Raw genomic sequence first — 14,824 nt, 5'->3', positions numbered from 1 at the left:
TATTATTTTGGAAAAAGGTTATAAAAAAAAGATTATATCTTTTACAAATATATTTCTAACAAATTTCCGTAAGTGTATGTTCAAAAAAAAATATAGGACAAAAAATTCTTGATTATGAAGTCAAAATAAAATCGAAAAAACATGTAATAATCATAATATTTGCTGATAGAAACATCTACTTGTACATTCAAAAAACTACTTAATGCTTATTATAAAACCTAACCACTAAACAGTTCATTGGAACCAGACACGAAAAAAAAAAATTTTATTCTAACGCAGCATCAATCATCTTCTTTTACTTTCCACAGGACGTCTACTAGTAAAAATTAATTAAGGAAACAATCACAAAAATAAATAATTCTAATTGTTTTTGCATCACCGTAAAAAAGGATATTGTTTTTCTCGTAATTCGACTCTGTCATGAGACCGTTCTCTTGTATTATATGGAGATTTTTCCTAAAGAATAAAATATTATTAAAAATAAATTAAAAGAAATCTATATCTAACCCTTGAATGATGATGTTTTTCCCTTGTATTATGAGGAGATTCCATCAAATCTCCATTTTGATGAGATATTTTATTCTTCTCATCATCTCTTCTTCGTTTCATCTCCGCTTGAATCATCGCTTCTTCAGCACGATCCTTCCAAAATAAATCAAAGTTAATCAAAACCATAAAAAATATAATAAAAATAAACAAAAAAAAAAGTGTATTGTGTACTTGAAGAATGTTATATGTAGTATAATGATTTCTCTTTTAAATATTGTACGTTTAATTCACTTTCTACGATATCAAAAGAACGATATCATCTAACATTGTAGAGATCGCTTGTGGGTGAGGCGCAAGAACCTGTTTTATACCAGCTTTGATATAATTATTATATAATTAAATAACCAGCGCCTCGCCCGCAAGCGACCTCAGCGAAGTGTGGATAAACGATTTCTTTTTCAAGTGTTGTTTATTTTCTAAGATATCAAATGAACGATATCAGCTAACTTCGCCGAGGTCGCTTGCGGGCGAGGCGCTAGAAACTATGCTTTATACTAGCTTTGTTGATATAAATACATAACCAGCGCCTCGCCCGCAAGCTACCTCGGCGATGTGAGGGAAAACGATTTTTTATTCAAGTCTTATTTGCTTTCCAAGACATCAAATGAACGATATCAGCTAACTTCGCCGAGGTCGCTTGCGGGCGAGGCGCTAGAAACTATGTTTTATACTAGCTTTGTTGATATAAATACATAACCAGCGCCTCGCCCGCAAGCGACCTCGGCGAAGTGTGGATAAACGATTTCTTATTCAAGTGTTATTTACTTTCCGAGATATCAAATGAACGATATCAGCTAACTTCGCCGAGGTCGCTTGCGGGCGAGGCGCTAGAAACTATGTTTTATACTAACTTTGTTGATATAAATGCGACTCGCCCGCAAGCGACCTCGGCGAAGTGAGGATAAACGATTTTTCATTCAAGTCTTATTTACTTTCCAAGACATCAAATGAACGATATCAGCTAACTTAGCCGAGGTCGCTTGCGGGCGAGGCGCTAGAAACTATGTTTTATACTAGCTTTGTTGATATAAATACGCCTCGCCCGCAAGCGACCTCGGCGAAGTGAGGATAAACGATTTCTCATTCAAGTCTTATTTACTTTCCAAGACATCAAATGAACGATATCAGCTAACTTCGCCGAGGTCGCTTGCGGGCGAGGCGCCAGAACCTATGTTTTATACCAGCTTTGTTGATATAATTACATAACCAGCGCCTCGCCCGCAAGCGACCTCGGCGAAGTGAGGATAAACGATTTCTCATTCAAGTGTTGTTCACTTTCCAAGACATCAAATAAACGGTATCATTTAACAGAGCCGAGGTCTGAACCTAAGTTTTACACCAGCTTTGTAATTACATAACCAGCGCCTCGCCCGCAAGCGACCTCGGCGAAGTAAGGATAAACGATTTCTCATTTAAATGTTGCTCACTTTCCAAGACATTAAATGAATGATATCAGCTAACCTCGCCAAGGTCGCCTGCGGGCGAAGGGCTAGAACTTATGTTTTATACCAGCTGTGTTGATATAATTACATAACCAGCGCCTCGCCCGCAAGCGACCTCGGCGAAGTGAGGATAAACGATTTCTCATTCAAGTGTTGTTCACTTTCCAAGACATCAAATAAACGGTATCATTTAACAGAGCCGAGGTCTGAACCTAAGTTTTACACCAGCTTTGTAATTACATAACCAGTGCCTCGCCCGCAAGCGATCTCGGCGAAGTAAGGATAAACGATTTCTTATTTAAATGTTGCTCACTTTCCAAGACATTAAATGAATGATATCAGCTAACCTCGCCAAGGTCGTCTGCAGGCGAAGGGCTAGAACTTATGTTTTATACCAGCTTTGTTGATATAATTACATAACCAGCGCCTCGCCCGCAAGCGACCTCGGCGAAGTGTGGATAAACGATTGCTCATTCAAGTGTTGTTCACTTTACAAGACATTAAATGAACGATATTATTTAAAATCGCCGAAATCGTTTGCGGGAGAGGCACTAAAATCGATAGTTAACTTACTCTTTTTCGAACCAACTTCCTCTCTTTCCTTAATTCTTTCTCCTCCTCACTGACTTTATCCTTTTTATCCTTTGATCTGGATGAACGTTCCTTTTTATCCGATTTCTCAATGGTGTAATCAAGTTGAATGGTGGAGGCCTGTTGCTGTTGTTGCTGCAGCTGTTGCTGTTGGAGCTGGATTTTGCGTTCTTCGTGCTTGTTGTAACTCTGCAGACAACCACATAAGGAGGATACGTTAGGTGACGTGGTCCCGGGTGTGCAGTTTGTCAGAACGCCACAACTGGACGAACCACGAACCGCGAACCGCCGGGGGCCACGAGAGAGTGAGAGTGCTGAATGTCCGTTGTGAGCCCCCATTTTAATACACCAGACTTTTTCAGATTTTCTTCCGTGATGATAAGAAATTCGTTAAGATGACAACAATTTATAAATAAATAAATTAAAGATTGTTTTGGTTTATTTGTTGTTGTTTTCTTTTTGATATTTACCTTTAAATTTAGAGGGTTATCTTCTTGGGTTTTGATTTTTTTAATATCAAAATTGGATAAAAATACTTACCAAAGCAATACTGGCTCTCAAAAGAACAAAACCGTAAAACCATGTGATGGAAGATTGGGCTGAGTACAATTGGCAACACCATGGAGATATCGAGGGAGACGACAGAGACAGTTCATGGCGAACACTTATGATTTAAGATATTTTTTTAAACACTAAATTATTTTATTAAAAAATCTTCGAGCACAATAATCTCTTCTTTTTCTTCACGTTTTCATTCGTTCAATCCAAAATAAATAATTTATCCTTCTTCCTATTAAATTAAAATATTTCTTCCTCGTTTTAAAATCATTTTTCTTCATATCAAAAATTAAACTCTCATATTCTGGGAGAAGGTATCATTTTTGATTTAAAACATTTCAACCGAAAAATCAGTTAACATTCATAAAAATCCATAAATACATAATCTTCAAAGTTAAGAGAACTCTAAGCAGCACAAAAACGTTCTTCATAATCGTAGCAATTCATGGGGAAATCATATTCGAAGATGAAGGCAAGGCGCGTTAACCAAACAAAGAAGCACAACTTTTTTCTTTTTTTACAACGAGTATCGGACGATTATTTGACATATATATGATAAAACGATAGTGGTCCTTTGATTCGCATTCGAAACATCCCGTTTGTTTGTGTGTTTTAATTTTTATATGTACATATACGCTATTTTTTATGTTAAGCTTTTTCAAGTTTTCAGACATTCATTTTTCAGCCCAATCTCCCAAGTCGCGTGGCGCACTCAAAGCTCTCTCGGTGGATTGAATTTTTGTATTTGTGAACCCTGCAATCTGTACCGTTGCTATCTGACTCCGATACTAACCTTCGATGATGAATTATCCACCTTTCTTCTTTTTACGTCTAAAAAGAAAAAAAAAATTAAACATTGAAATATACAGCGTGGTCCATTTAACGTGAGACAAGCGATTATCTTGAAAACGGTTATTTTTACATAAAAATGCACCAAATGGAAGTTGTTCTGTGCAAAGGGGGAAACCATATGACGATAAAATTTTTTAATTTTGACCTTATTTTCAAGGTCATATGAAGGTCACGACCAATTTTTTAAATTTAACTATACTATTAATCAACAACAAGTATAAAATAAATGTTCAAATATTTCCCCACCCACTTCAATACATTTATTAACCTTCTACTAAACCTTTCTTTACATCTTAAAAGGTTTTCTTGGCTACTATTTCTGCATGCATTTCTTATCCGCTCTTTCATGTTTTCTGGCGTAGTCGGTACTCCGCGATAAACATTATTTTTAAGTTTTTGAGTAAATTAACAAGGTAACAAAGAGAAGAAGAAATAAATAATAATCAGAATCAAGAAGATAACAGCTAAAATAATAAACAAGATATGTTTTTTAAAAATATGTTTAATGACGTGAGTTTTCGTTTTATTTATAATGTAACAATAGCAATAGAAATTTTAAATGTTGTAAGTTTTAATTAATGTTCTTTATTTGTATTAAACTAGGTGGCTAGCTCCTGAAAATGATTGAATTTAACAATCGAAACCGGTAGACCGTCCATCACATAGTTTTATTTCAATTATATTATTTTTAAGGACGCCCCACAAAAATAAATTAAGAAGTGTTAAATAAAGTGATCTGGCAGACCAGGAAATTGTGCAATATGTAAAAAATGTGCTGGACACCCATCATTTTGCAGCCACATATTTTGTTTTTCTTCCCTGCTCAAATCTACAAGTAACATTGGTAAGACGTCATCTAAAAAATTTCGGTACTTCTCCCCATTCAGCACACCATCAATAAAGTATGGACCGATCAATTTATCATCAATTATGCCACACCAAACATTAACCGACCAATGTCGTTGATGTTCTACTTCACGCAACCATCTCGGATTTTCAACGCTCCAATAGTGCATGTTATGTCTATTGACTTGTCCTTTGTTTGTAAAAGTAGACTCAAATTGACGTCCAACCGTATTCGTTCTTGTGCCCATTGACAAAATATTAATCGATTTTCAAAATCACCTCCATAAAGCTGTTGATGCAATGAAATGTGGTATGGGTGATACTTGTTGCGCTTTAATTTTCTTAAAATACTGGTCTTCGATATTCCGGCGTCAATTGCAAGTCGTCCAGTGGTAACTTGAAGATTTACCTCAACACTAACTAATACCGCAATTTCCTTTTCTTCCATAGTTACAGTTGCTCGCCGTGTTCTTTTTCTTGATTCCACATTATTACACATCCAGTGTTGGTGAAATTATTCACAACTCTGTAAAAGGTACTTCTCGAAGCCGTATTTCGATCAGTAAAATGTTCTCGATACAAAGCTATACTATCAGCAACTTTTCTGCCACTTTCTCCATAAATAGAAATCATTTCGACTTTTTCTGCCACACTTAGAGTATCCATGATTTAATCACTTAGTTTAAACACTTTGTCTTAATGTAAAACGATGGAATGAATTCAAAATTTGTTGCCAAGCAGTTTTTATGCAAATTTAATTTTACCCGTTACATTTTAAAACAATTCAACTAATTAAGTCTCTCAAAGAAATATTCTGAAAATGCCGACATCAGCAGTTCCACGAACTCTTGCGTTATTCTATTATCAAATTGACAAAGGCAGAGAAATGTCAATCGAAAGATGCAATAAGAAAAGTTGTAGGAAATTTTATCTTCTATAATTTTGCTCTCTTTTGCTTTTGCTCCCCGAAGCATAGGAACTGAGAAATTGCGAGACAAACTAGCGAAAACTGTATAATCTGTCAATTTATTGATATCTTCCTATGAATGTCGAAAAATATAACTCGAACAAAGAAGATGCAATAAGAAAAGTTGTAGGAAATTTTATCTTCTATAATTTTGCTCTGTTTTGCTTTGCTCTCCGAAGCATAGGAAATATGAAATTGCAAAAAAACTAGGGAAAACTGTATAATCTGTCAATTTATTGATATCTTCCTATGAGTGTCGAAAAATATAACTCAAACAAAGAACATGCAATAAGGAAAGTTGTAGGAAATTTTATCTTCTATAATTTTGCTCTCTTTTGCTTTTGCTCCCCGAAGCATAGGAACTGAGAAATTGCGAAGCAAACTAGCGAAAACTATAATCTGTCAATTTATTGATATCTTCCTATGAATGTCGAAAAATATAACTCAAACAAAGAACATGCAATAAGGAAAGTTGTAGGAAATTTTATCTTCTATAATTTTGCTCTCTTTTGCTTTTGCTTCCCGAAGCATAGGAACTGAGAAATTGCGAGACAAACTAGCGAAAACTGTATAATCTGTCAATTTATTGATATCTTCCTATGAATGTCGAAAAATATAACTCGATCAAAGAAGATTTCGAATTTCATCGAAATGCTTTATCAACAGATTCATATTTTACAATAAAATATATAGGGTGCCATTTAAAAAATTGGTCATGACCTTCATATAACCTTGAAAATAAGGTCAAGCTCAAAAACGTTATCGTCATATGGTTTCCCCCTTCGCACAGAACAACTTTAATTTGTCATTTCAAAAAACAACAACCGTTGTAGTGACTGCCATAAATATAAAAAGAAATAAAAACACAAAATAGAAAAGTTTCTTAACAATAATTAACAACAAAAAATTAAAAAATTGAATACAATGAAGAAGATGAATCCAGATTTAGAAAATTCAAAGCAAAAATGACGTCTCTAATGTTCTCCTGAAGATGACTATAAAATAGTAGTCATCTCAATATACAGGGTGTGCAAAAAGTATGGAATAATGGTTCTACAGCCCAAACTTCAGCCTTATATTAAAAAAAGTTTTAAATAAAAGTTACTTGAAATTATTTTCCGCATATCTTGGCGTAGAAATAAAATAAAAATGATGACGGCAGTGTGAGTTACGACATGATGAGTGTGTTTTTTAAATGGAACATCCTGTATATTTTAAGGTTTTTGGATTCAGCAACTGTGATTGGATTCAGCTCCGCCCATCTCTGTCACGTCGGACTTAGGAAGTCTATTGAAAAATTGCATATCCGGATTTTTCGTTAGCAACGAAGATGTTTGGAGTCGGTTAAGCTGCACCCATCCCTGTGACGTCAAGGCTTAGGTTGTCTATTCCATAATGACGCCATAATTTGGTTGTCGCTACGTCAAATCTTTTTAAATAAAAGTTTCAATATCTCGAAAACTATGCAGTTTAAAGCATTAAAACCTTATGGCATTTAGCAACACCTTGACAAAAGGAATCCAAAAACCTTAAAATATGCAGGGTGTTCCATTTAAAAAACACGCTCACCATGTCGTAACTCAGACTGCTGTCAAGATTTTTATTTTAGTTATACGCCAAGATATGCGAAAAATAGTTTTAAGTAACTTTTATTTAAAACTTTTTTTAATATAAGTTGAAGTTTAGGCTGTAGAACCATTATTCCATACCGTTTGTTGTTTTTTTTCTTTGCTCACAATCTTTAATCTTTAGGGAAATATACAACTTTAATTTGTTTTTGATTACCTCTGTCTGGTTCGGTGGGTTCCTGACTATGCCTGGACATGCTACCGGAAGTTGAATTGGCGGAGGTCATCAAATCGCGGTCGTCTCTCATTTCGCGGAAATAGTGGCTCCGTTCATCATAATAACGATCCGATTGGCTTCTCTCATTTCCGTACCTTGGTTCATCTTTTGGATTTATTATTTCTATGTACCTTTCCTCCTAAAAAGCAACAAAAAAAAATGAAATTAGTAACAAAAATGATGGAGAAAACAATCATTTTTCTCACCCTATATAATTTCTCTTCTTTCATAAGTTTCTCCTCTTTGCGATCGTTTCGTCTTTTCTCTCTTTCTCGATCGCGTTCAGATTCATCGCGTTTTTCCTCTTTACGACTGTGCTTTTCACGTTCCTCTTTTGGAGTTCGATCTCTTTCCAAGCGGTCAGAACTACTATAATTAAAAAACAATTTCGAAACACAATAAGATAAATTAAAAATAAAACTTACGAACTATCATTTGACATTTGGGATTGTGAATTATTTTGTGATTTTGATCCAGATTCAGGTCTGGTTATTTTTTTGTCCCATTTTTCTTTCTCTTTTACGTCTTTTACATCCAATTGATCTAAAAACAATCAAAAAAAATTATTATTATTATTAATAAATTAACAATTTTATTAAAATTATTTAAAATACCTGTTTTTGTTTCCCCATTTTGTTTCATATTATTATTTCCACCAATTTCTTGACTTTTACTTTCGTGTACTTTGGTCTAAACAAATCAATTAAAAACATATACATCTTAAAAATATACAACCTTTTCTTTTTTTTTACCTTTTCTTTTTCAACATTTTGATGAAATTCGCTTTCTTGCATAACATGCCCACTCGCAATCCTCTGTTTTAATTGTCCTAAATAGCTTGTAGCTAAAGTAAAAAGATCTTGCCTTTTATTTTTCTCTTCGTCCCTTAATTTTTCGATTCTCTTCTCGATAATTTGAATCAATTTCGATAAAATCGGGAAAAAGGGTATGATTTTGATCAAAATAATCAGTGAATTTCGAATTTGAACGTAATCTTTCGATTCCAAACAGATTATCATTGCTTTGGCTAATTTATAGTGCCACTTATGACAAACATGGCGGTAATTTTCGTAACCAACTTTATCCAAATTATCGCAATATTGATTACTTATACGATATTTCGTCACAAAACCAGGATAATTTGCGCATTCTTTTTCAAACACTTCCTTTGATTTATGCCAACGCATTACCGTTTCTAACATTGCGTATAAAAATCTACCATAACGCATCGCCTCATTTTCTGTACAAGATGTTACTGAATATGTTACATCGCAAAATAACTAAAAAATTGTTTAGTTGTTATTATTTTATTTTATTGTATGATTATTTTGTTAAAACTTACTCTATCATAACATAATAACGTAGAAAAATTCGCTGTTTTTAACATATGAATAGTATGAACAAATTTAGCACAATAAACAGCGTCGACCGCTGTAAAAGTACATCGTGGAAAAATACAAAGTTGTAAAAATCTAGTTATTGTTTCATTTCTGGCCGATTTTCCAGATCGCGATAAAAACCATGAATCTTTTTCTTGTTTTAAACGGAATAAAACTTTTTCAACGTGCTCATTTTGCTTTCGTTTTTCATCCTGTAATTTCTCTATTAAAGTTAAATACCTTTCCTGTTCCTTTTTCCCTTTGCTTGTGTTTGTATCCATTGTATTCAATGATTGCTGTTTTATTTTATTTATCGCTTGTTGATAAGTTTCTTCAGGAACATACAAATCATACATTGTTAAGGACCAAAACGTTGTTAAAAATTGTGGTGAAACATCCTCCCATACTTTAGGAAGATGTAACGGAATCACCGATTTATGTACTGGCGCCATAAAGTCTTGTACAGCATCGTAATATTTTTGTTGTTTTGCTGATGTTGACATCTTTTTATAATTTGGATCAGCTTTGCGTAATTGATCATATTTTTGCTAGAAAAAGTTTTTTAATCAAGTTGCAATGAAAAAAAGAAATTAAATTCTTACATTTATAGCGTGATTAAACATGGGTCGGGCCAAAAAGAAAGCAACTTCATTCGGAATGTGATAATCAAGAAGCATACTTTGTATAGAAGGTAACTTATTTACGTATTCATCAACTGAAAGAGTTGAACCTAAGAAAGTTCCAAATTGCACCAAAGTATCTTGGCATTGATCAGATAATTTCCCAACCAATTTAATATGGCTTTTTTGTGTTTCGCGATAAACTACGCAATACTTTTGTTGGGCCATCAACAAGCACATTGCGACCGCCAAGTTTTGATCGGCCATCGCTTCCTTGAGACGCAAAGAAGATTTTTTTGTGTTTCTAACTTGGCTAAAATATCCAGCTTCTGCTTTAAGAAGTTCTCCACCGGCCATAGCGTTTAATTGTTCGACAGTTAAATCTTCAGCAGCTTCAATTCCCGCCATTTTTTGAACAATTTCTTTTAAAATTAGTAAATCCAAACTTTTTTGTGCTTTTAATTGGTTGGCAACGTATTGCAATAATCCGGTTAGTTCTATGTTATATTTTTTAAAAACGGCCCCACAAAAACTCGATAAACTTTGTAACCAACTTGAAATTGATGTAGAATCATGTTTAACTCGCTTTTTATCTGCGTTAGCTAATGATTCAATAAGGCAAAACCCAAGTACATCATAAGAAAGACTTGTTAAATATTTTAAGGAGTCAACTACAGGATGGATTAAATTATCATAAACTTGGATTTGTAATAAAATATAATCGAATAAAAATCCCGGTGAACTATGCGTTAATTTCCCAATTAATCTTCCAACTGGCTTAATATTTTCTTTACTGACTCGTTTCATAATATTTTTAATTTGTTTTTCAGAGTCACCTCTTTTACGTAATAACTCTGGGTAAAGTGAATAAGTTTCATTTTTCCATCTACTATACAAACAATATCTGGTTTGATATGGATATAACTTTAAAAGACTCCAAATTTCTTCCGCCACCGAACAATTACAATCCATATATGATAAAGAAGGTAAAATTGTTGTATCCAATAACGTGATAACGTCATAGTACAATGTATCGTTTGTTGGAATTATCGAACGATGATTTTCAATTCCATAAGAAGACAACGCTAGTTTAGCTATACGTATTATTTTGTACATTAAAACGGAATCGTAACGAAGCGAAGGTCCTAAAAGAAGTAACATGGGAATTACCGTTTCCCTGAGATCCATAAATGTATAAGCTGGAGTTGGTGCTAAAGGATTCGTATGGAGCTTTATGACTCTTCCTAAAATTTTAGTTCCAATTTTCCAATTTCTATTTTTTAAAAAAATTTTGATTTTAATTTACGCAATAAAAATAAATTTTAAATAATAATTACTGTCTATAAACCGGTTCGATTATGCGATGAAGTAAATCGCACAAAGCAACAGCAATCGGTTCTTGCTCAATCGCGTAATGTTCAGGTAATCTTTTCATTAAAGTTTGAGCGTTTTTCCAATCGCCAATTTTAACCAAAGCTTCGCAAAGACCGAACTTTTGATTAAAATAATATCTTTCAACGGGATTATCTCGTTCTTCCGGTGTTTCCTCTTTTTCTTTGTTACTAATTGAGATAATTTGCAGTTTTCTTACGTATTCTTTTGCATCTTTCATATCTTTTTCACATTCTTTTTGCATCGTTTTATCATCAGGACTCAACTATTGATACAAAATTAATTTTTTTTTATTAAAAATTATTAAAAAAATTAATGTTTTCATACCCAGATATAAATATCATCCAAATTAATAATGTTATGCTGAAGTAACTGTGCTGTTAAAACACACAAAGATTTTGGAACTTTTTCGTTAGTGTTCCTATAAAAAATATATTTCGATCCTAAAACTTCACATATTATTTTTGGGTCGTTCATATAGGAACGTATCAAAGGAATGAAAAGTTTGGTATCGCTTGGTTTATTTTCAAAACTTTCTAGTATCACATCAAGAACACGATTTGGATCCAAATTAAAACATCCTAAGAAATAAACGCATTTTTAACAAAAAGATTTATATAAAAAGAAAAATTTTATTATTTTACCAATTAATGATTGGACGATGTCTAATAAGTGTTTATGAGTTACATGATCACCAAATTCTTGGTTTAATTCAGTTACTAATTTAGCAAAACCTTCACTTTCTTCTCTAAATAAGTTAAATTTTCGTTGTTTATAGCTATAAAAATAATATGTATTAATTAAATAACTAATTAACTTTCTACAGCTTGGCAAATCCATTTTGGAAGCTCAGATGTACAACAGGAAATCATTGAAGTGAGATAGGCGAACTTCTGATACCTACAGTAGTTAAATGTATATATAATAATAAGTTTATTGAATATGCATCAAAATGTACCATATTCTCGTCAAATAAAAGTCGTAATAATAATGACAATAAAGAAAACAGGTATTCATTAGTTTATCTTCATTGCTGCAAAGTATTCATCTATCCTTTTCAAACAGTATATTCTTGACCTATCTCTTTAAACTCTTCATATTCAATGTTTTGAAATGGGGTGATAATAATTCATTGTATAACTTTATAGATATATAGTTAACAATTTTTTGTGATTTTGTTGTTCTGTGATATGGAAGTCTGTGGATGTCATCTCCTTGTCTTGTGCAGTAGGGGTGAGACTCTGTAATTGTGGTTAGTGAATCCCTGTTTTTGTGTATATAGTCTAGACATGCTCTGACTAATTCAAAGTTTCAGTAAACACCACGCCAAGGAATTTGGTCTCTTGATTTGTAACGTGATCATTGGTTTTTCTTATAAAACGTGAGTAATTTGGTTTTAGTTTTATTTAATTGCAATTTGTTCTAGTTAAACTACATTTCTAACGCATAGTACAGTTGTACAAGGTTGCAATCAAAAAATCATAACTCCGAAATTTGAAGATTCAAACAAATGATCTTCAATACATTAAAGACTAAATAAATTTAGTTTAAATTGCTTTTTATTTCATGATGATATCTCAATTAATTTTTGAGATATCATCTTTTTTTTGGACCATAGCAAATGGAGATAAACTGCAAAGTTAGGAAAGATCCACTCCATGGAGAGAAAGAGAGGGTCTCTTTCTCTCCATGTCTCAATGGTCTATCTCCATTAGTTATTATTTTATTACCGAAATTGTCTACAGTAAAACTCTAACTGTAAACATATCTTTAAAGGATGATTACAAACTGGGTATAGGCTTTTCCTCCCATCCCAATCAGTTATTGTTTTTCTGCCAGTACTTAGGTGATTGCAGGGATTTCCCACTGGGCGACCACATTACAAATTAATTGACATATTTTATAATATTTCAATTAATTTTTGCAATGTATGCACTAATACTTTTGTTGAGTACTGTATAATACTTATTTAATTCATGTTGACTCTGACGCTAAACAATTTTGGGCATATGCAAAACAGAAAAGAGGTGGTGTTGAAGTGCTGGCGCAGTTGTCCGTCATAATGGAGTTTGCTCTGCTAATGGGGAAGAAGTCTGTGCTCTTTTCTCTGGTTATCTGACCAGTTATTGGTGTATATCCTGAGGGAGATCAAAGTCATAATACGGTTTCCATTAACTGTTTTGATTTTCTGGAGGTTAATAAAGAGGTTATTGATAGTGTGCCACATCTAAGGACCCAGATCTAGATGGCATATCTATAACTTTGAGGGGAACTTCCTTAATTTTTTGTTATTGTTACTGTAAAAATTTAAAAAAAAAGCGCTTTTACTGGGTGAGTAGTTGAACTACTCAATCAACAGGGATCATAATTGTTGAAGAAAAGTACTTTTCCAAGGTTTCTCTTGCCCTATGGAGACCTATGGTTATTGTTCATAGTCCATGAGTGTACATATGTATAAAGATTATTTTCTTAAAGGGTACAAAGTCTTTATATTATTCTCTTAAACCTAATAATTACAGTATGCATCATGAGTTCATTGAAATTAAACAAAAATGAAACCCAAAATGACGCCAAATAATTTTAGACATGTTATTCAAAGCGCCATACTCAGTTTTGTACCCAGATAGGATTAATTTTGTTTTTGTACATACCATCTTTGTTAAATTACATATGTATAGTATAGTTGTGAGGAAGCTCCTAATAAGACTTGTCCTATTGCTACTTTTATGTATAAATCAATAAATATAACAAAGAAATGAGCTCTGAAGGTACCATTCATTATTTCCTGACCTTAACAGGATTAGATAGATTTGCCAAGCTGTACATTAAATGTAATTTAATAAATTTATGTTTATACTGATCAAATCTCTTACAGAAATTTCGCAAGTAAAAGAAGTCTTAGCAGTAAAAAAGATATTATAGCACTTTTTAACATAGTGCAAAAATGTAACAAAACAAAAAATACTTACTATAACTTAGTTTTGACTTTAATAAACTTGGTATAAAAATTTCTGTTCTTCAAAATACCAACTTCTAATAAAGTATCAAGCTCTGATCTTTCCTTAAGCAATTTATCTGATAAAAACTACAAAAATCATAAGAATCATTTAAATCATAAATTATTCAGTACATGTACCTTTTCACATTCCTTGACAATATAACAAAAGTTAGCCCTTTCTTTAGAATCTTCATTTTGACTGTCAAAAACAGATGTGTCAGCATCTGCTATATTTAAAATATCGAGAATAATAGATGGAATATCATTGTGTAAGGTCTAAAAATGTTCATTATATTAATTTAATACTCCTAGTGCTTTAAATAAAATTAACATACCACTAATTCTTGCAAAGTGTTAACAACAGACTCTTTTTTCAAGGGTCCATAAATGCCCCTTATAATCAAATCGTTGATGTATTGGGTAAGGTTGTTTATTCGTTTATCCTTTTCAAATACAACACTTTTCCCTTCATCCTTGATGATTTGTATACACGATTTTACGCTTTAAAAGAAAATATTATTCTATCAGCATGTTCTAAATGATAATAAAACACATGATCATGTTACACCAAGGCCAGCAAGGTGGTTTTTATGAGATCAAGTTTTTTTGTATGGAAAGGAATACGGTGACAGTTATACAGATACAATATTCGTAAAAGAATTTACTTACAATTCGGATTTTCCATTCTTTTCCCAATTTTTCCAAATCTCTGGACTCAAAACATCAGCCATTTTCGATAAAATAGAAGCGAATGTTGAGCGCCGATAAAGTAGACAGCGACGTGA

The 14,824-nt window shown here is 32.8% G+C and overlaps 1 protein-coding gene across 3 annotated transcripts; it reads right to left on the bottom strand.

The window, feature by feature from the left end:
• Positions 1-32: 32 nt before the first annotated feature.
• Positions 33-14,816, bottom strand: LOC111415789 (THO complex subunit 2-like protein). 3 transcript variants are annotated; one of them, XM_023047640.2, is made up of 19 exons: positions 14,709-14,816; positions 14,375-14,540; positions 14,178-14,315; positions 14,011-14,126; positions 11,686-11,819; positions 11,369-11,622; positions 10,987-11,306; positions 9,632-10,922; positions 8,993-9,577; positions 8,403-8,930; positions 8,265-8,340; positions 8,076-8,193; positions 7,857-8,019; positions 7,591-7,789; positions 3,934-3,971; positions 2,565-2,771; positions 508-642; positions 395-456; positions 33-319 (listed from the first exon to the last, which is right to left on the bottom strand). In XM_023047640.2, the coding sequence occupies exons 1-19, from the start codon at positions 14,768-14,770 to the stop codon at positions 286-288; spliced, it is 4,626 nt and encodes a 1,541-aa protein (XP_022903408.2). In that variant the 5' UTR covers positions 14,771-14,816; the 3' UTR covers positions 33-285. The 3 variants fall into 3 exon arrangements, 1 of the variants encoding a protein (XP_022903408.2); XR_011641948.1 differs by lacking the exons at positions 33-319; positions 395-456; positions 508-642 and having other exon boundaries at positions 2,681-2,771; positions 3,123-3,971; XR_011641949.1 differs by lacking the exons at positions 33-319; positions 395-456; positions 508-642; positions 2,565-2,771 and adding an exon at positions 2,917-3,052 and having other exon boundaries at positions 3,123-3,971.
• Between the last annotated feature and the right edge of the window lie 8 nt (positions 14,817-14,824).

Source organism: Onthophagus taurus, chromosome 11, assembly GCF_036711975.1.
Source record: "Onthophagus taurus isolate NC chromosome 11, IU_Otau_3.0, whole genome shotgun sequence".
In the NCBI taxonomy this organism is placed as follows: Eukaryota; Metazoa; Arthropoda; class Insecta; order Coleoptera; family Scarabaeidae; genus Onthophagus; species Onthophagus taurus.
The sequence above is the reverse complement of the archived record's forward strand: the minus strand, read 5'-3'. Positions and strand labels throughout refer to the sequence as shown.

Coding starts and splice junctions, on each gene's coding strand:
- LOC111415789 (XM_023047640.2), bottom strand. CDS start 14,770: ATGGCTGATGTTTTGAGTCCAGAGATTTGGAAAAATTGGGAAAAGAAT. Junction 14,541..14,708: donor AAGAATGGAAAATCCGAATT/GTAAGTAAATTC, acceptor TTTCTTTTAAAG/CGTAAAATCGTGTATACAAA. Junction 14,127..14,177: donor TTGTCAAGGAATGTGAAAAG/GTACATGTACTG, acceptor TGATTTTTGTAG/TTTTTATCAGATAAATTGCT.